This window comes from Salvelinus alpinus, chromosome 37 (genome assembly GCF_045679555.1).
Source record: "Salvelinus alpinus chromosome 37, SLU_Salpinus.1, whole genome shotgun sequence".
Lineage (NCBI taxonomy): Eukaryota > Metazoa > Chordata > Actinopteri > Salmoniformes > Salmonidae > Salvelinus > Salvelinus alpinus.
In genome coordinates this window covers 7,581,831-7,602,792 of record NC_092122.1, presented here as the reverse complement: position 1 = coordinate 7,602,792, position 20,962 = coordinate 7,581,831, and the positions used below count along the sequence as shown (strand labels likewise).

General features: G+C 46.5%; 1 protein-coding gene across 2 annotated transcripts in view; it reads left to right on the top strand.

The window, feature by feature from the left end:
* LOC139565831 (cGMP-inhibited 3',5'-cyclic phosphodiesterase 3A-like) overlaps positions 1-20,538 on the top strand; it is an 84,454-nt gene extending 63,916 nt beyond the window's left edge. For both annotated transcript variants that reach the window (XM_071386437.1, XM_071386436.1), the window contains 12 exons: positions 56-183; positions 505-739; positions 6,330-6,403; positions 6,539-6,723; positions 6,953-7,093; positions 9,551-9,662; positions 9,952-10,059; positions 12,417-12,628; positions 12,874-13,077; positions 13,367-13,528; positions 19,139-19,415; positions 19,968-20,538. In XM_071386437.1, coding sequence (XP_071242538.1) covers positions 56-183; positions 505-739; positions 6,330-6,403; positions 6,539-6,723; positions 6,953-7,093; positions 9,551-9,662; positions 9,952-10,059; positions 12,417-12,628; positions 12,874-13,077; positions 13,367-13,528; positions 19,139-19,415; positions 19,968-20,284 — 2,155 coding nt within the window. In that variant the 3' untranslated portion in view covers positions 20,285-20,538. The remainder of the gene's footprint in view (positions 1-55; positions 184-504; positions 740-6,329; positions 6,404-6,538; positions 6,724-6,952; positions 7,094-9,550; positions 9,663-9,951; positions 10,060-12,416; positions 12,629-12,873; positions 13,078-13,366; positions 13,529-19,138; positions 19,416-19,967) is intronic.
* Positions 20,539-20,962: the final 424 nt, after the last annotated feature.

Here is a 20,962-nt window from a genome sequence, read left to right as displayed (position 1 = left end):
TGTGTGTTAGAGTATTGTGACTTACTGAGGTTTTGATTTCCTGTGTGTTTTCCAGCATGGTGAACAGTGAGTCGTGGAACAGCTCTGTAATGCTCACCATCTCGAAGAGTCGCTCCATGTCTGCCTCCTACTCTGCTTCAGCCACCTCCAACCACCTCTACAACAGACGAATGACCAGACCAGGTGTGTGTTCGTGTGAGTGTGTGTGTAGACACTTTGAGTGACAAACAGAGAGTGACATTTGTGTCCCATCAGAACAGAACAGGTCATTTAGAATGATTCAAATGTTATGGTGCCATGTAGGAGATGCAAGAGACGGGTTAACCCATTCTCTGTCCATTCAGTGTGTGTGTGTGTGTGTGTGTGTCGGTGCATATGTGCATATGTGCACTTGTGTGTGGGCAGTATGTGCAATTGCTATTTTGTCTTTGTTTAAGTTGTGATCTGATTTGTTACATTTCATTGAACCAGTCTTCCCTCCTAATAACCCTGTTTTCTCTTCAGGTTACCCCTCTTCCAACATATCACCTCTGGCCTCTCCCTGCCACTCCCCTTCAGTCCAGGGGACCCCTGTCTCCAGCCCCACCACCAAGTCCTGCTCTGTGGACCTACCAGACCCTGTGGACAGCCAGGGAGAGAGGCCTGTGGGCCCCCAGACCCCACACAGAGCCTTAACACACAGCATCAGTGCCCCTAGCTCCACCACACCGCACTGGGGGCCACCATCTCTCTGCAGCAGGTAACAAACACAGACTTACAGATATACACAAAACAGATACTGTCCTTGTTGCTGTCACAAAGAGGTACCACAAACAGAGCATACACACAGAAAAAAGCTTGATCGTCGCATTCTTGCCCATTACTTCACTGATAATTGGCAGCGTTGTCTAGAAGACACTGAAGCAGAGACTGAGGAAGTCGTGCATGTAGCTATAAGCTCAGCCTCGTTGAATCGGAGACGTTGTTTAACGGCATCATGCGGCTTCACTGTCCTGTTTGTGTTTCTGTTCTGTGTGCATGTGTCTTACAAAGGGCGAGAGATGAGTAACCAGTCACGTCACGAGCCTGTACAGAGAGACAGAGAGAAAGACAACGAGAGAGCGAGAGAGACAAAGAGAGAGAGAGAGAGAGAGAGACGAAGAGACTTCCTCTGAGGCACATGGACTCACGCCAGAGCGAGAGAGAGAGCAGTGAGATAGTCAAAGAGAGAGAAAGAAATAGATAGAGACTTCCTCTGAGGCATATGGACTCACGCCAGAGAGTCACAGAAAAGGTTGAGCTGCAATGTTCTAAGACAAGAGGACATGGATAAGGAGTACAGGTTGTCTTTATAGCGGCGACAAGATGTTCAGTTATTAAGATGAGTGATCTAAGGAAGAAAAGTCCACCACAGAAGAAATACATAAAGACAATAATGAAGGGCTGGATGTGGGAGGGTTATGAGTGTTGAGATGGTAGACATAAATGAAACTATAAAGTAAGTGATGGAGGCCAGGGTTGTGTTGTTGACATGGGAAGGGAGTACTGGGGTGTATTCACTAGGAACCAAACGGAAACAAACGGGGAGAGACATACTGTACCTGAACTTGTCCAATAGAAACTCTCGTTTCCATTGTGAAACGTTTTGTTACGGTTTGCACTAGTGGATATGATTGTCTGAGAGAACTTGATGACCTCAGTGCAGCTTTTGATGTTATCGATGTCTAACAGAACACAGAGGGGGTTCTTTAATGAAAGCCTCTCCAACATAATCCAGGTAGAATCAGGAATTCCCCAGGGCAGCTGTGGCCCCTTACTTTTTCAATCTTTACTAATGTCTTGCCACTGGCTTTGAGTAAAATCTATATATGCAGATGACTTAACACTATACACGTCAGCTACCACAAGGAGTGAAATTACTGCAACACTTAACAAAGAGCTGCAGTCAGTTTCAGAATGGGTGGCAATAAATAAATTAGTCTTAAATATTTCAATAACTAAAAGCCTTGTGTTTGGGTTAAATCATTCACTAAACCCTAAACTTCAACTAAATCTTGTAATGAAGAATTTGAAAATTGAGCATATTGAGGTGACTAAACTGCTTGGAATAACCCTGGATTGTAAACTGAAATGGTCAAAACATGTTGATGTAACAGTAGCTAAGATGGGGAGAAGTCTGTCCATAATGAAGCGCTGCTCTGCCTTCTTTTTTTTTTGTCTTTTTTTTTTTCAATAAATTTTATCCCCTTTTCTCCCCAATTTTCGTGGTATCCAATCGCTAGTAATTACTATCTTGTCTCATCGCTACAACTCCCGTACGGGCTCGGGAGAGACGAAGGTCGAAAGCCATGCGTCCTCCGAAGCACAACCCAACCAAGCCGCACTGCTTCTTAACACAGCGCGCCTCCAACCCGGAAGCCAGCCGCACCAATGTGTCGGAGGAAACACCGTGCACCTGGCCCCCTCGGTTAGCGCGCACTGCGCCCGGCCCGCCACAGGAGTCGCTGGAGCGCGATGAGACAAGGATATCCCTACCGGCCAAACCCTCCCTAACCCGGACGACGCTATGCCAATTGTGCGTCGCCCCACGGACCTCCCGGTCACGGCCGGCTGCGACAGAGCCTGGGCGCGAACCCAGAGACTCTGGTGGCGCAGCTAGCACTGCGATGCAGTGCCCTAGACCACTGCGCCACCCGGGAGGCTGCTCTGCCTTCTTAACACACTATCAACCAGGCAAGTCCTACAGGCCCTAGTTTTGTCACACCTGGACTACTGCCCAGTCGTGTGGTCAGGTGCCACAAAGAAGGACTCCAGTCCCTAGTTAACAAAGTCGCCGAAATCAGGGCAAGAGTTGCTTTCCAAAGAGATATCCGGGATTGTAACATACTCTGTTTCACGGAGACATGGCTAGCTGGGGACATGCGGTTGGAGTCCGTACAGCCAACAGGATTTTCAGTGCATCATGCCGACAGGAATACATATCTCTCCGGTAAGGTAGGGTGGGGGTGTATGTTTCATGATTAACGACTCATGGTGTAATTGTAACAACAGACAAGAGCTCAAGTCCTTTTGTTCACCTGACCTAGAATTCCTCACAATCAAATGCCAACCGTATTATCTCCCAAGAGAACTCTCCTCGGTTTTCGTCACAGCTGTGTATATCTACCCGTAAGCGAATACCAAGACAGCCATCAAGGAACTTCACTGGACTTCATGCAAACTGGAAACCATATATCCTGAGGCTGCATTTATTGTAGCGGAGTATTTTAACAAAGATAATTTGAGAACAAGGCTACCTAAATTCTATCAGCATATCGATTGCAGTCCATGAGCTAGTAACACGCTCGACCATTGCTACTCTAACTTCCGCGATGCATACAAGGCCCTTCCCCACCCTTCTTTTAGCAAATCCGACCATGACTACATCTTGTTGCTCCCCTCCTATAGGCAGACACTAAAACAGGAAGCGCCCATACTTAGGTCTATCCAACGCTGGTCTGACCAATTCCACGCTTCAAGATTGCTTCGATCACGTGGACTGGGATATGTTCTGGGTAGCCTCAGGCAATAACATTGACGTATACGCTGACTCGGTGAGCGAGTTTATAAGGAAGTGTATAGGAGATGTTGTACCCACTGTGACTATTAAAACCTTTCCTAACCAGAAAGCTGGTGTGTTTACGGACATATTCAATCAATCCCTATCCCAGTCTGCTGTCTCCACATGCTTCAAGATGGCCACCATTGTTCCTGTTCCCAAGAAAGCTAAGGTAACTTAACTAAATGACTATCGCTCCGTTGCACTCACTTCTGTCACCATGAAGTGCTTTGAGAGACTAGTAAAGGAGCTTATCACCTCCACCCTACCTGTCACACTAGACCCACTCCAATTTGCTTACCGCCCCAATAGGTCCACAGACGATACAATCGCCATCCCACTGCACACTTTCCTATCCCATCTGGACAAGAGGAATACCTATGTAAGAATACTGTTCATTGACTACAGCTCAGCATTCAACACCATAATACCCTCTAAACTCTTCATGAAGCTTGAGACCCTGGGTCTTGACCCCGCCCTGTGCAACTGGGTCCTGGACTTCCTGTCGGGCCGCCCCCAGGTGGTGAAGGTCGGAAACGACATCTCCACTCCACTGACCCTCAATACTGGGGCCCCACAAGGCGGCATTCTTAGCCCCCTCCTGTACTCCCTGTTCACCCACGACTGCACGCCTCCAAATCAATCATCAAGTTTGCAGACGACACTACAGTGGTAGTGGTTACCAACAACAACGAGGCAGCCTACAGGGAGGAGGTGAGGGCCCTCGGAGTGTGGTGTCAGGAAAATAACCTCTTACTCAATGTCAGCAAAACAAAAGAGATGATCGTGGACTTCAGGAAACAGCAGAGGGCACCTCTTCAACAGCACCTCTTCAACCTCAGGAGGCAGAAACAATGTGGCTTGTCACCGAAAACCCTCACTGACTTTAACAGGTGCACAATTGAGAGGATCCTGTCGGGCTGTATCACTGCCTGGTACGGCAACTGCACCACCCAGAACAGCAGGCCTCTCCAGAGGCTGGTGCGGTCTGCACAACGCATCACTGGGGGCAAACTACCTTCCCTCCAGGACACCTACAACACCCGATGTCACAGGAAGGCAAAAAAGATCATCAAGGACAATAACCACCAGAGACACTACCTGTTCACCCCGCTTCCATCCAGAAGGGGAGGTCAGTACAGATGTATCAAAGCTGGGACAGAGAGACTGAAAAACAGTTTCTATCTCAAGGCCATCAGATTGTTAAACAGCCACCACTAGCACAGAGAAGTGGCTGCCTACCTACAGACTTGATATCATTGGCCACTTTAATAAATGGAACACTAGTCACTTTAATAATGTCACTTTAAGAATGTTTACATATTTCGCATTACTCATCTCATATGTACTATAAACTGTATACTGTATCCTTCACTATCTATTCTTTACTATCTGTTGCATCTTAGCCTCTCTGTCACTGCTCCTCCATATATTTTATACTTATATATTCTTATCTCATTCCTTAACTAGATTGTGTGTATTAGGTTTTGTTGTCGAAATTCTTAGATATTAGATTTTGTAGTGGAATTGTTCGATGTTACCTGTTAGATACTGCTGCACTGTCGGATCTAGAAGCATAAGTATGTCGCCACACTCACAATAACATCTGCTAACCATGTGTATGTGACCAATAACATCTGCTAACCATGTGTATGTGAACAATAACATCTGCTAACCATGTGCATGTGACCAATAACCATCTGCTAACCATGTGAATGTGACCAATAACATCTGCTAACCATGTGTATGTGACCAATAACATCTGCTAACCATGTGCATGTGACCAATAACCATCTGCTAACCATGTGAATGTGACCAATAACATCTGCTAACCATGTGTATGTGACCAATAACATCTGCTAACCATGTGCATGTGACCAATAACATCTGCTAACCATGTGAATGTGACCAATAACATCTGCTAACCATGTGTATGTGACCAATAACATCTGCTAACCATGTGTATGTGACCAATAAAATGTGATTTGATTTGAATAATATTCATGTCAATCTCTCAGGGCACAGAGTAGAGGAGATGTTGACTTCATCACTACTTGTTTTTGTAAGAAGTATTGACATGTTGAATGTACCGAAACTACTAGCACACAGCTCAGACACCTATGCATACCCCACAAGACATGACTCCAGAGGTCTCTCTTCACAATCCCCAAGTCCAGAACAGACTATGGGAGGCGCACAGTACTACATAGAGCCATGACTACATGGAACTCTATTCCACATCAGGTAACTGATGCAAGCAGTAGAATTAGATTTAAAAAACAGATAAAAAATACACCTTATGGAACAGTGGGGACTGTGGAGAGACACAAACACAGGCACAGACACACGCATACAGATACACGTGATAAAAAACGCACTCTACACACACCTACACATGGATGTTGTATTGTAGATATGTGGTTGTAGAGTAGTGGCCTGAGGGCACACACTTAATATGTTGTGAAAAGTCTTATGAAATGTAATGTCATGTAACATTTGTTTTGGTATATAACTGCCTTTATGTTGCTGGACCCCAGGAAGTAATGGGGATCTGTAATAAATACAAATACAAAATATCCACCCCTGGATCTGGCTGTGGTGAGAGGAATAATGTCGTTGATCCTGGTTCAGCTAGAACAGCTGACCTTGGTTCCTCTCACGCTACTGACGCAGTTAACTCTTCACTTATCCACTTGTTCACTTTTCTCCTCTCCCATGAGATATACATGTCTGTCCTCTGCCCCTCTCTCAGCTGTGGTAGACCGTACAGCAGGCTGAGCCATGGGGAGGGGTCTATGGACAAAGGGGACATAATACCCCACCCTGGTAAGCAGTAAAAGGACACTTCTCTACTTCTCCATATATGTCTTCTTTCTTAGTGTTAGATTTATATCTGCCACGTTGTGAGCGTGTCAACCACCTGATTTAACCCCTGAACCCTGATCTGTCCTGTCCTATAAGATGACCCGGCAGTGGCATCGTCAGACTATGAGAGCACCTACGAGACCAACCACAGTGACAGCAGTGACTTTGCACAGAACGAGGACGACGGGGAGGGGGCCAAGAAGCCCTCAGACACCCAGGACGGGTGTAGGTCGTACCAGCCTGAGGGCATCGCCCTGCACCCCCTACTGCCACCTCCAGAGGTAGGTTCCACTATAGAAATGCATTGAGTGGAATGAAAATGGGTCTACAAATATGCTAAACATTTCATGGCTGCAATATCAATCTATTCACACATTATAAAATTATGCATTTGATTCGAAGAGCAAATACCAAATAACATCCTATTTCCCTATACAGTGCACTACCTTGTAACATACTATTACCCATAGCCACTTGAAATTACCCTTGATCCTGACCCCTGACCTCTAGGACACACAGCCCATCCTGGCCCCAGAGCCTCTGGTAATGCCAGAGCTGGATCCTCTGATGACTCAACTCAACAACTGGAACTTCCCCATCTTCAACCTGGTGGAGAAAACACACGGCCGATCAGGATGCATCCTCAGCCAGGTGAGAACAGGCCTCAGCCAGGTGAGAACAGGCCTCAGCCAGGTGAGAACAGGCCTCAGCCAGGTGAGAACAGGCCTCAGCCAGGTGAGAACAGGTCTCAGCCAGGTGAGAACAGGTCTCAGCCAGGTGAGAACAGGCCTCAGCCAGGTGAGAACAGGCCTCAGTCAGGTGAGAACAGGCCTCAGTCAGGTGAGAACAGGCCTCAGCCAGGTGAGAACAGGCCTCAGTCAGGTGAGAACAGGCCTCAGCCAGGTGAGAACAGGCCTCAGTCAGGTGAGAACAGGTCTCAGCCAGGTGAGAACAGGCCTCAGCCAGGTGAGAACAGGCCTCAGTCAGGTGAGAACAGGCCTCAGTCAGGTGAGAACAGGCCTCAGCCAAGTGAGAACAGGCCTCAGCCAGGTGAGAACAGGCCTCAGCCAGGTGAGAACAGGCCTCAGCCAGGTGAGAACAGGCCTCAGCCAGGTGAGAACAGGCCTCAGCCAGGTGAGAACAGGCCTCAGCCAGGTGAGAACAGGCCTCAGTCAGGTGAGAACAGGCCTCAGCCAGGTGAGAACAGGCCTCAGTCAGGTGAGAACAGGCCTCAGCCAGGTGAGAACAGGCCTCAGCCAGGTGAGAACAGGCCTTAGCCAGGTGAGAACAGGCCTCAGTCAGGTGAGAACAGGCCTCAGTCAGGTGAGAACAGGCCTCAGTCAGGTGAGAACAGGCCTCAGCCAGGTGAGAACAGGCCTCAGCCAGGTGAGAACAGGCCTTAGCTAGGTAAGAACCAGTGAGTACAGGTGAGAACAGCACATCTTCAACCTGGCAGAGAAGACACACTGACAGTCTGGCTGCATCCTCAGCCAGGTAAGGATAGATACAGCCTTAGTCCGGTGAGAACAGGTGAGACTTAGCTAGGTGAGGATAGTCTTCGACCGGAGAAGACCCACGGTCAATTAGGTTGCATCCTCAGCCAGGTAACGTTAGCTACTGTAGAGCCAAGTGAGAAAATTCCAGACCTATTCAGGTAAGGGGATAGGTATACAGGTAAGAATACTGCGGTGAAAACAGTCCATTGTGAACCAAGTGCGAATGGATCAGACTTCAAATCAAACTTAATTTAAAATGCATTTTAAATCGCAACACAATTAAGAAAATACATTACGACAATGCTATGAAAAATAGTTAAAGCAAACAGGAAGCAGTAAAAAGTATGAATAAAACGAATATAAAACAAAGATGATGTTAAAACAGTGACTGGTTAAAGGCCAAGCTAGAAAGGTGGGGTTTTAAACGTGATGTAAAAGCCTCAATGGTGTCTGTCCCTCTTACCTGACAGGAACAGCTATTCCATAACTGAGGGGCTTTGATAGATAGAGAAATCTGCTCCTCCGATGTGTGCATCGAGTGATGCTTGTAATAAAGCACTGTGCGATATGGATGGGATTACACTGCCATCTACTGGTTGAAACAGGAGTTACAAGTTAATGGGATTGCGGTGTACTGTAAACCAAGACAGCAGTAGGGCCTTGGTTTACACAGTTTTCTACCACAAAACACCAGAAAATGACCAGAAAGAGTAGAACCAGCTCACCTGCTTTTACACTATGATTTGATTATTATATGTTACATTTGTCTTTTGAAACAAATATTTAAAAGGAATAGTTTCACCATATTAAAACGAGAATTCAATTCAAGTAACAGGGCTGACCTTAAAATGAGGGACAGGTTTTTTTTTCTTAAAATGAATCACTAATCACATGAAATAAATAAGAAGCTTTAGAAATTACTTTATCAAAGCATCAAAATAACTACGGCTTTACGATGATACTGAACATTTTGGGATTAAATTAATTAAAATCTTGCTAGAAGTCACATATGGTGCACAGAGGCATAGCCGCATGAATTAGGGGTGCTGGGGGTGTGCACTGGACCTTTACTAGTCCTGTATTAGTTGACCTATATAGCCATCTGTAGCGTGGGAAAAATAACTTTCTCCACCCACCCTTTCCTTGTCGACCCAAAATTATCACGCGGCTATACACAGAGGGACATTTCAAAGTGCTGAATTTTGCAGAAAATCTTTAATCATATAAAACAATCAGATTTATTGAATTTCCCATTTGGTCTATATTAAAGTGCACCTGGTTTAATATAACAGGCATTTAATTCAATATTGGTGCACAGTTTCTACTTAAAATGGCTCCTGAGTGGCACAGCGGTCTAAGGCACTGCATCTCAGTGCAAGAGGCATCACTGCAGTCCCTGGTTTGAATCCAGGCTGCATCACATCTGGCTGTGATTGCCGGTAGGCCGTCATTGTAAATAAGAAGTTGTTCTTAACTGACTTCCATAGTTAAATAAAGGTAAAATATCAACGGGACTCATTTTGTGGAAAGACCCACGTAGCAGCATCACAGCTTTAGGTGTGAAGAGAATAACTTGGTGGATGGGATAACAGTTGTTCTATGTGTGTTCCAGGTTTCCTACCGCCTGTTTGAGGACACGGGACTGTTTGAGACGTTCAAGATTCCTGTCAGGGAGTTCGTGAACTATTTCCATGCTCTGGAGAACGGATACAGGGACATCCCATGTGAGCAAACGTTACAATCAATCCTCTTTGTGAATATGCTTTGTAATACACACAGTTCCATCAAGTACTCGAGAATATCAAAAACATTTGAACGAAACTCTGTGCAGCGGTGGTGGTAGCACTGCCTAATCTATCCACAAGAGGGAGGTATTGGCTTTCTCAATGCAATCACAGCACTAGTTCTGTTCCCTCTACCGCCACCTGTCTCTGTATGGTTTGTGAGGTCTCATTATCATCCAGTGAACTAAGTTAGTATTACAGATGGCATCTGCTCTCCCTCCCCATGCAGACCACAACAGGATCCATGCCACTGACGTGCTCCATGCCGTGTGGTACCTCACCACCCAGGCCGTGCCAGGCCTGCCCAACCTCCTCACAGACCACAGCTCAGACTCTGGTGAGGACACACACACGCATGTGCAAATACAAGCATACACACATGCACTGACACACACAACCACACACACACGCGTGCGCGCGCTTCCTCCACTCTCCATTCCTTTGTGTTCTGACTGAGGCTAATATCCACAGACGACGCAATCGCAACCACACTGCACACTGCCCTAACCCATCTGGACAAGAGGAATACCTATGTGAGAATGCTGTTCATCGACTACAGCTCAGCATTTAACACCATAGTACCCTCCAAACTCGTCATCAAGCTCGAGACCCTGGGTCTCGACCCCGCCCTGTGCAACGGGGTCCTGGACTTCCTGACGGGCCGCCCCCAGGTGGTGAGGGTAGGTAACAACATCTCCACCCCGCTGATCCTCAACACCGGGGCCCCACAAGGGTGCGTTCTGAGCCCTCTCCTGTACTCCCTGTTCACCCACGACTGCGTGGCCATGCACGCCTCCAACTCAATCATCAAGTTTGCGGACGACACTACAGTGGTAGGCTTGATTACCAACAACGACGAGACAGCCTACAGGGAGGAGGTGAGGGCCCTCGGAGTGTGGTGTCAGGAAAATAACCTCACACTCAACGTCAACAAAACAAAGGAGATGATTGTGGACTTCAGGAAACAGCAGAGGGAGCACCCCCCTATCCACATCGATGGGACAATAGTGGAGAAGGTGGAAAGTTTTAAGTTCCTCGGTGTACACATCACGGACAAACTGAATTGGTCCACCCACACAGACAGCGTTGTGAAGAAGGCGCAGCAGCGCCTCTTCAACCTCAGGAGGCTGAAGAAATTCGGCTTGTCACCAAAAGCACTCACAAACTTCTACAGATGCACAATCGAGAGCATCCTGTCGGGCTGTATCACCGCCTGGTACGGCAACTGCTCCGCCCACAACCGTAAGGCTCTCCAGAGGGTAGTAAGGTCTGCACAACGCACCACCGGGGACAAACTACCTGCCCTCCAGGACACCTACACCACCCGATGTCACAGGAAGGCCATAAAGATCATCAAGGACAACAACCACCCAAGCCACTGCCTGTTCACCCCGCTATCATCCAGAAGGCGAGGTCAGTACAGGTGCATCAAAGCAGGGACCGAGAGACTGAAAAACAGCTTCTATCTCAAGGCCATCAGACTGTTAAACAGCCACCACTAACATTTAGTGGCCGCTGCCAACATACTGACTCAACTCCAGCCACTTTAATAATGGGAATTGATGGAAATTATGTAAAAATGTACCACTAGCCACTTTAAACAATGCCACTTAATATAATGTTTACATACCCTACATTACTCATCTCATTTGTATATGTATATACTGTACTCTATATCATCTACTGCATCTTGCCATCTTTATGTAATACATGTATCACTAGCCACTTTAAACTATGCCACTTTATGTTTATATACCCTACATTACTCATCTCATGTGTATAGACTGTACACTATACCATCTACTGCATCTTGCCTATGCCGTTCTGTACCATCACTCATTCATATATCTTTATGTACATATTCTTTATCCCTTTACACTTGTGTGTATAAGGTAGTAGTTGTGGAATTGTTAGGTTAGATTACTTGTTGGTTATTACTGCATTGTCAGAACTAGAAGCACAAGCATTTTGCTACACTCGCATTAACATCTGCTAACCATGTGTATGTGACAAATAAAATTTGATTTGATTTGATTTGTGTCTATAAGCCTACTGTTGTAAGCCTGTTGCTGATGGTAGCCAGGCAAACCTAGTCCTTCTGAGGCTCATTTAGCTACTGTATATTCATTCATACACACCAACCACATCAGTAGCTTATGTCAAATGGCATAATATTGTCTAACATCAGCCGTACAGTTTGCAGACTGGAGGCTGTGGAAGTTCCCAGAACAGTGTTTCCAGTGAGATTGGATAACCGTTAGTTCATGGTCACCGGCAGTTATTTTACCTCTCGTTCTCTAAGTGGAGCTGTTCCATAGAAGCCTATCTCCTCCAGTCAGAGGAACAGACACCAATGTCAACACGCTGATCGTGACCTGTTTGTTCTTTACACAACCTGTCTGACTGGGCTGGCAGATGGCCTACTCTGATGCCTGGGGTCTGATGTCTGTCTAGGGCAGGGTGGCTGGCTGTCTGTCAGTCATGTTGTTTTCTGAAGCTCATGTCATCCCATACACACAATTGCCCGCACATTAGCACACAGACACACACGCACGCACATACAGATTACACCCGTTGACCCAAGTGTTTTGTACTAAAGTTTCCGATTTGTTACGACAATGCCCAGCACCCCTCACCTCATTTACCTGTGTATCTATCTCTCTGACCCTTCTATCCCTGTGTGTGTGTCCCCAGACTCTGACAGTGGGCTCCTCAACCCCAGCCATATAGGCCATACAGGGTTCCTGGTTTCTAAGATGTCTGCGGTGATGGAGGAGGGTTATGGATGTCTGTCTGGCCTCATCCCATCCCTGGAGCTCATGGCTCTGTATGTGGCTGCAGCCATGCACGACTACGACCACCCTGGACGGACCAACGCCTTCCTCGTGGCAACTAGCGCTCCTCAGGTATGAAGGGATAGAGGGAAGGAGGGAGGAAGAAGAGGGAGAGGATGGATGGATTGATGGATGGTTGGATGAATGAATCTAACGAAAGGAACTGGAAAGGTGAAAGCAAAGTCCACCACTAATACTTTCATATCTTGTGTTCTTCTCAGATCACTGAAGAGATAAATGGAGGAAGACAAAGGGTCCACTGAGATGCACCAATGATAACTAATGAGTGACACGTTGCTCTCTGTCTCCCCCTGTAGGCCGTGCTATATAACGACCGCTCTGTGTTAGAGAACCACCACGCTGCGTCGGCCTGGAACCTGTTCATGTCCCAGCCAGAGTACAACTTCCTGGGCAACCTGGAGCATGTGGAGTTCAAACGCTTCCGCTTCCTGGTCATCGAGGCCATCCTCGCCACCGACCTGAAGAAACACTTTGACTTCCTGGCAGAGTTCAACGCCAAGGTAAACAGAACCGACGGTCATGAGCTTCTAATAAATACATTTCTCTTTGATGTACAGCGTATCTACAGCTGAATGGACTGAAGCGCTCTGTCATTTTCTCTGATGGTTGACAAACTTACAGTATGTCAGGAACAAGCCTGTAGGAGAAGATCTGAGGTTCTTTTACTCAGAACTTTTCCTCTTATGCTCTCCTCGCTTCTCTCTGATAGGTTGAAAGGAGGTAGGGGTAGAGGATGTGAGGACGCGAGGAAAGACATTTGAGATTCATTTAACCCTTGCTTCTCTCTAGGTGGGTGATGATGGCTGCTCGGGCATTGACTGGTCCAATGAGAACGACCGGTTGCTGGTGTGTCAGATGTGCATCAAACTGGCGGACATCAACGGCCCACTGAAACACAAGGACCTGCATCTACAGTGGACCGAGGGCATCGTCAATGAGTTCTATGAACAAGTGAGATCCAAATCGATCACTAGCCCCTACACCCTAGCCCTTACACCCTAGCCACTGATTTAGATTTGAAACACAAGGACCTGCATCTACAGTGGACCGAGGGCATCATCAAAAAGGTCTACAAACAGGTACATCTATTAGGTGTAGGTTTGCCAGAAGATACTGACCCTACTGTTACGCTTGTTTACACAGCTACACTGGGGTCAGAGTGCAATCATTACATTAAGACATGAGATATCCGTCAGAAAACATACCTCAATGCAGGAATAGAATATGCCACTGTTCTCCAAATTTGACCTTTATCCACACTGCTCCATCGAGAAGACTGAAATACTGCTAGTTTTCCCAGAAAACCGCCCTTTTCGTCCTCATGCTAGCCAGCAGTAGCCACCGCTAGGGTGACCTGAATTGAATTAAATAAACGTCATTGATCCTTAGTGAGGAAATTAGGTGAATGATGCATCTTGCCATGGAGATCCGACATTTACAAAATTACAATGATAGGTCCGAGGGGGGCGCTGCATCATTTGTGGGGGACGACATGTATGCAGTTGCCTTGTTGTTGTTGTCTCGTGCACTCCCCCCCCCCCCCCACTCTCCAGTAACAGTGCTGCTCATTGGTCAGAGACGGACGGGTGCCTATCAACCACACCGCTGATCAGGAAGAGAGACTCTAAGTGGTCAGAGAACGATCAGCGTGTAGGCAGATATATTACAGAAAGGAGGTGATAGGAATCCCGCTGGGCAATGAATGGAGGAACGTAATAATGCCCCACCCAGCAGACTGTCGACCAATCTCGTTCATGTTGTCATGCTGTGTCACGTGGTTGCTAAGCTAATCGTCATGCAATCCCTTCTAAATGTCAGCGTATGAGTCGAGAAACCTGCCTATTTTTATCAAAAGTATGTAATGTCACGATTCCAAAGCTGTACGATATTGCAGAGACAAAGTTAATTATCTCACATCTCGGAAAGATTTGTAATGTTGTACTTATTGTTCACGTAATTCATGCTTATGTTTGGCTTTTGAACTAGCGCCCAATTGACTCCCATTCACCCCTTGAAGGAGTGCTCTTCTTGTCCCAGAATCGACCAGAATGAACCGTAAACAATGGCCGTTAATACGATTCCCATCATCAGAATAGGTAGAACCAATGCGTACTCCCATTCAAATCAAAGTTCTCTGATGTGAAGTGTGGAATCGTGGCCGTACTGGGTCTACCACTTCTAGAATATTCTATGCCAGTGTTTCCCAAATCTATCCTCAGGTACCCCAAGTCAGTCCATGTATTTGATGTATTTCAGAACTGACACGTTGAACTAATGAGGCGCTTGATGATTAGTTGACCATATAATATGTGGATTGGTTGGGGGGGGAACTCAATGAGAGGTTTGAGAAACAGCATTCTATTCATTGACCATTGATAGACTGTGAGAAATAATATGAAATGTAGAAGTACTTTTGTTCCTCTGTTTCTTTGTCAGTAATGTCGATGTGACACCCATCAACACACATTCATTGAAGAAGCCATCCTTGTATGCAGGCAATGTACTGCATAATGTACCATCTATTCAAAATGGGGACCTGGCATTGATGGAGAGACGATTAGATTGTCACTTGGAATGGAGAGTGCTGATGTATTGACACAATGTGTCACTCTACAGTGGCAGGAGCACCAAGAGTGTAGGTTATAGTCGGTGCCACTCTGATTGACAGCGCAGTCATCTTGTTTTTGTCTGTCTGTCTCTTCAAAGCCTGATCTCACTCAATGGTGAAACCCAAACCGTCGTTCAAATGTCAAATCTGCTTGCGTCCTTGGAGGGAGAGGGAGGAAGAGAGAGAGAGAGAGAGAGAGATAAAGGGGAGGGAGGGAGAGATAGAAAGACAGGGAAGTAAAAGAGGGAGTGGGAAAGACAGGGAGGAGAGAGAGAGAGAGAGACAGGGAGGAGAAAGAGAGGGAAATAGAGGGAGGAGAGAGAGAGAGAGAGGAAAATAGAGGGAGGAGAGAGAGAGGGATGTGAGAGAGAGAGAGGGAAATAGAGGGAGGAGAAAGAGAGGGATGTGAGAGAGAGAGAGAGAGAGAGAGAGGGAAATAGAGGGAGGAGAGAGAGAGGGATGTGAGAGAGAGAGAGAGGGAAATAGAGGGAGGAGAAAGAGAGGGAGGAGAGAGAGAGAGAGGAAAATAGAGGGATGAGAGAGAGAGGGATGTGAGAGAGAGAGAGAGGGAAATAGAGGGAGGAGAGAGAGAGGGAGGAGAGAGAGAGAGAGAGAGGAGGAGAGGGAGGAGAGAGAGAGAGAGAGAGAGAGAGAGAGAGAGAGAGATGTGAGAGAGAGAGAGAGAGGGAAATAGAGGGAGGAGAAAGAGAGGGAGGAGAGAGAGAGAGAGAGGAAAATAGAGGGAGGAGAGAGAGAGGGATGTGAGAGAGAGAGAGAGAGAGGAAAATAGAGGGAGGAGAGAGAGAGGGAGAGAGAGAGAGAGAGAGAGAGAGGAAAATAGAGGGAGGAGAGAGAGAGGGATGTGAGAGAGAGAGAGAGGGAAATAGAGGGAGGAGAGAGAGAGGGATGTGAGAGAGAGAGAGAGGGAAATAGAGGGAGGAGAGAGAGAGAGAGAGAGGAAAATAGAGGGAGGAGAGAGAGAGGGATGTGAGAGAGAGAGAGAGGAAAATAGAGGGAGGAGAGAGAGAGAGAGGAAAATAGAGGGAGGAGAGAGAGAGGGAGGAGAGAGAGAGGGATGTGAGAGAGAGAGAGAGAGAGAGAGAGAGAGAGAGAGAGAGAGAGAGAGAGAGAGAGGAAAATAGAGGGAGGAGAAAGAGAGAGAGGAAGTGTTATTGTACTGCAGTTTAGCTGATGTACTTGTGTCATTAGTGACAGTCGTCATTCACACAGACAGAGATACAGCAGCAACACATCAGATCACAGTGAACTATGCCTCAAGACATGCACACGAAGAACAAACACACCAGGGTCAGTAATAGTATACCCAAAATCCTAACGCTGACCATTAACGCAGTAAAAACATCTTAAAGATCTGACCCTGTATCAGTGGTTAAGTTGTAACTTTACCATCTCCTTGACACCTGTCTTTAGAAGACGTTTTGATGGTTCAATACGCCCCTCTACTCTAGAGTAGCACCTCTCTTTCTCTTTTTCCCCTCTTTCTCTCCCTCTTCACTTCAGACACTAATTTCAGTCCACTGCACTGACTGGCAAAAGCTCTGCTGGTTACTATGGCAACATGAGACCTTGCCTGCTGCGGTCCACTTCGAGTGTATAAGCCCCTGACGTCAACAGACACATATATATGTATCCTGCTATAAATCACTTTACTATACATGCATATACATGATCTTGTCAGTCAGCCAATACTGGACCTATAGATTAACTTGTAGGCTTCCTCTAGCTAGATAGACGTGTGCCTTTTGCTGTTTACGTTCTTGACCCAGTTTGAAGCTTTGATTATTCAGTAGTTAATCCCACAGGCTCTGAGTGCTGGTGGTTGCTGTTGGTTTACCACTTAGAGACTGAGACTGGCTGGTGAACAAAATGAGAGAGTTACAAATGTTGATATGTTTTGGAATGCAGTTGAATGTGGTTTTACATCATTTCTGACGGTCATTTTTCTCTCTGTGTATTAGTACCTCAGCTGTGACTCCCTCGGTGCATTTGATTCCAATTTCCCTCATATCATTGGCTGGTTGATTGATTGACTGACTTTCCTCAGATAGTGTCAAATGGTAATTCATATTATATTTGCATTAGTCATTCAGCAGAAGTGCTTACCCAAAGCGACTTAGTTAGTGCACTGCATTTATTTTAAGATAGCTAGGTGAGACAACCATACAGTTGAAGTTGGAAATGTACATACACCTTAGCCAAATACATTTAATATCAGTTTTTCACAATTCCTGACATTTCATCCTAGTAAAAATCCCCTGTCTTAGGTCAGTTAGGATCACCACTTTCATTTGGTAGCATTGTCTTTAAATTGTTTAACTTGGGTCAAACGTTTCAGGTAGCATTCCACAACCTTCCCACAATAAGTTGAGTCAATTTTGGCCCATTCCTTCTGACAGTGCTGGTGTAACTGAGTCAGGTTTGTAGGCCTCCTAGCTCGCACACGCTTTTTCAGTTCGGCCGACAAATGTTCTACAGGATTGAAGTCAGGGCTTTGTGATGGCCACTCCAATACCTTAACTTTGTTGTACTTAAGCCATTTGCCACAACTTTGGAAGTATGCTTGGGGTCATTGTCCATTTGGAAGACCCATTTGCGACCAAGGTTTAACTTCCGGACTGATGTCTTGAGATGTTGCTTCAATATATCCATATAATTTTCCTGCCTCATGATGCCATCTATTTTGTGAAGTGCACCAGTCCCTCCTGCAAAAAAGCACCCCCACAACATGATGCTGCCACCCCCGTGCTTCACGGTTGGGATGGTGTTCTTCGGCTTGCAAGCCTCCCCCTTTTTCCTCCAAACATAACGATGGTAATTATTGCCAAACAGTTCTATTTGTGTTTCATCAGACCAGAGGACATTTCTCCAAAAAGTACGATCTTTGTCCCCATGTGCAGTTGCAAACCGTAGTCTGGCTTTTTTATGGCGGTTTTGGAGCAGTGGCTTCTTCCTTGCTGAGCAGCCTTTCAGGTTATGTTGATATAAGACTCGTTTTACTGTGGATATAGATACCTTTGTACCCGTTTCCTCCAGCATCTTCACAAGGTCCTTTGCTGTTGTTCTGGGATTGATTTGCACTTTTCGCACCAAAGTACATTCATCTCTAGGAGACAGAACCAGTCTCCTTCCTGAACGGTATGACGGCTGCGTTGTCCCATGGTGTTTATACTTGCGTACTATTGTTTGTACTGATGAATGTGGTACATTCAGGCATTTGGAAATTGCTCCCAAGGATGAACCAGACTTGTGGAGGTCTCCAATTGTTTTTCTGAGCTCTTGGCTGATTTCTTTTCATTTTCCCATGATGTCAAGCAAAGAGGCACTGAGTTTGAAGGTAGGCCTTGAAATACATCCACAGGTACACCTCCAATTGACTCAAATGATGTCAATTAGCCTATCAGAAGCTTCTAAAACCATGACATAATTTTCTGGAATTTTCCAAGCTGTTTAAAGTCACAGTCAACTTAGTGTATGTAAACGTCTGACCCACTGGAATTGTGATACAGTGAAATAATCTGTCTGTAAACAATTGTTGGAAAAATGACTTGTGTCATGCACAAAGTAGATGTCCTAACCGACTTGCCAAAACTATAGTTTGTTAACAAGAAATTTGTGGAGTGGTTGAAAAACAAGTTTTAATGACTCCAACCTAAGTGTATGTAAACTTCCGACTTCAACTGGTCACAGTCATTGTGAGTACATTTCTTCTCAGTAAAGTAGCTATCAGCAAAGTCAGTAGTAGTATGAAAAGACAAGCACATGTGTTTAATAAAGGCAAGTTTTTCTGGGGTTTCTGGGGGGGGGGGGGGGGGGGGGTGGTGTGTGAGAGGGAGGTGCTGTGGGATTAATAAAATTACTTTGTGAAGAGGTGGGTTTTCAGACACTTATATCTAACATTCTGCCATGTTTACCCATACTGCACCACTCCTCAGGGCGATGAGGAGTCGAGTCTGGGCCTTCCCATCAGCCCCTTCATGGACCGCTCTGCGCCACAGCTCGCCAAGCTCCAGGAGTCCTTCATCACGCACATCGTGGGTCCGCTCTGTTCCTCCTACGACTCCGCCGCCCTCATGCCGGGGAACTGGGTCGACCCCGCCGACGCACGGAGGAAGGAGGGAGAGGAGGAAGAGGAGGTGGGGGAACGAGAGACAGAGGAGGAAGAGGAGGATACAACAGAGGAGGATGTGTCGACGAGCTCTGAGAGTTCCCGTAAGAGCATGTTGACGTTCATGTTGAACTTCTTTGAGTTGAAAGAAGTCAGTTAACAGGAACCTGTTGAAATCAAAGCTCAGCTTGAAATGGCCCAGGTATTGAGTTGTTGACATAGTGCCGATTGATAATACATGTAGTGGATTTAAGCAATAAGGCCCAAGGTGGTGTGGTATATTGGCATGATGCAAAGCGGATTGCCTGGATACAGCCCTTAGCCATGGTATATTGGCAATATATCACAAACACCTGTGGTGCCTTAATGCTATTATACACTGCTCACCAACATTAATAGAACAGTAAACAAGTAAACCAAGTCATCCAATAAGCATCCAGGACCCAAACTACCCGGTTTATAATTAGTAGTAGATACAGAAGCCTCATATACACGAGGCTACTTGGTCTGCCTTAAGGGTATTTGGTCTGCCCAGGTTATCAGACCCTGCTTTGTAACCCCTGTCCAGAGGTTGTATGATAAGGGTTTGCATGTACAGTATAAGGGGACAGATATGTCGTAGGTTTTGTTCTGAGGAATTGTTTTCTTCCCTATAGAGAAGCACGTGGTGAAGCTTAAGGAGAGCAGGAGGAGAGTGTTCTGTCCCATCACTCAGCACCTTCTGGACAACCACGAAATGTGGAAGAGAGTCATCGCCTCGGAAACCCAGGACACGCCGGACAGAGAGGCGCCTAACTGCCTCAGCAACCCCGCAGAGCCAATCACAGCCATCCACGAGGAGGAGGAGCCAGCCAGCAAGGAGGAGCCAATAGATGGCCAGGGAGAGGAGACGGAAGGGGAAGAGACGGGGCTTGCAGAGGAAGTGGCCGAGCAATCAGAGACTGCGGAGAAAAGGGAGGAGGAGCTGGAGTGAGAGGATTATCTTTGACCCTTGAAGATCAGGAAACGGAACATTTATCCAAACTCATACCCTCTCCCAACTAGACTTTCTGTCTCATGTCAGAAATTATACCCTATTCCCCATGTAGTGCAGTAGCTGGCCAAAAATAGTGCACTATACAGGGATTGGGGTGTTGTTTGAGACGCAGCCCCTGATATTTGGTTGCCAGCAAATCACTTAGACACAACACTGTAGAAGTTTGGAGTAACATGTGCCTAAAGAAAACAGGGTGGAGGGAGGGAGGGAGGGAGGGCAAGCTGAGGATGAGGGAGGGGTGAGATTTGTTTTACACACGTATTATATTGGATCAGGTTTCCACACCGCAATACGGACCCACAGAACACTGACCCCACTGCCAGCCTCAAGACACAGCCGGCCATACTAGTGGTCTGCACCCACAGAACCAAGGTGTACAAAGTGGACGGTACTGAATAGACAATACAAACACTAGCTCCTGAGGACAATGAGATGAAAGTGCGGGAAAAAGCTGTGTCCGCTCTGTGTTGGTTCTCAGGGAGCGAGGATGAGGACTGGGGACTGAGGACTGAGGACTGGGGAGAGGAGGGTCAGTGTTGATACAGAGTGTGCTCACACACACACGCATGGAGGCAAACACACACTCACACACACACAAACCCATCAGAAGATTTG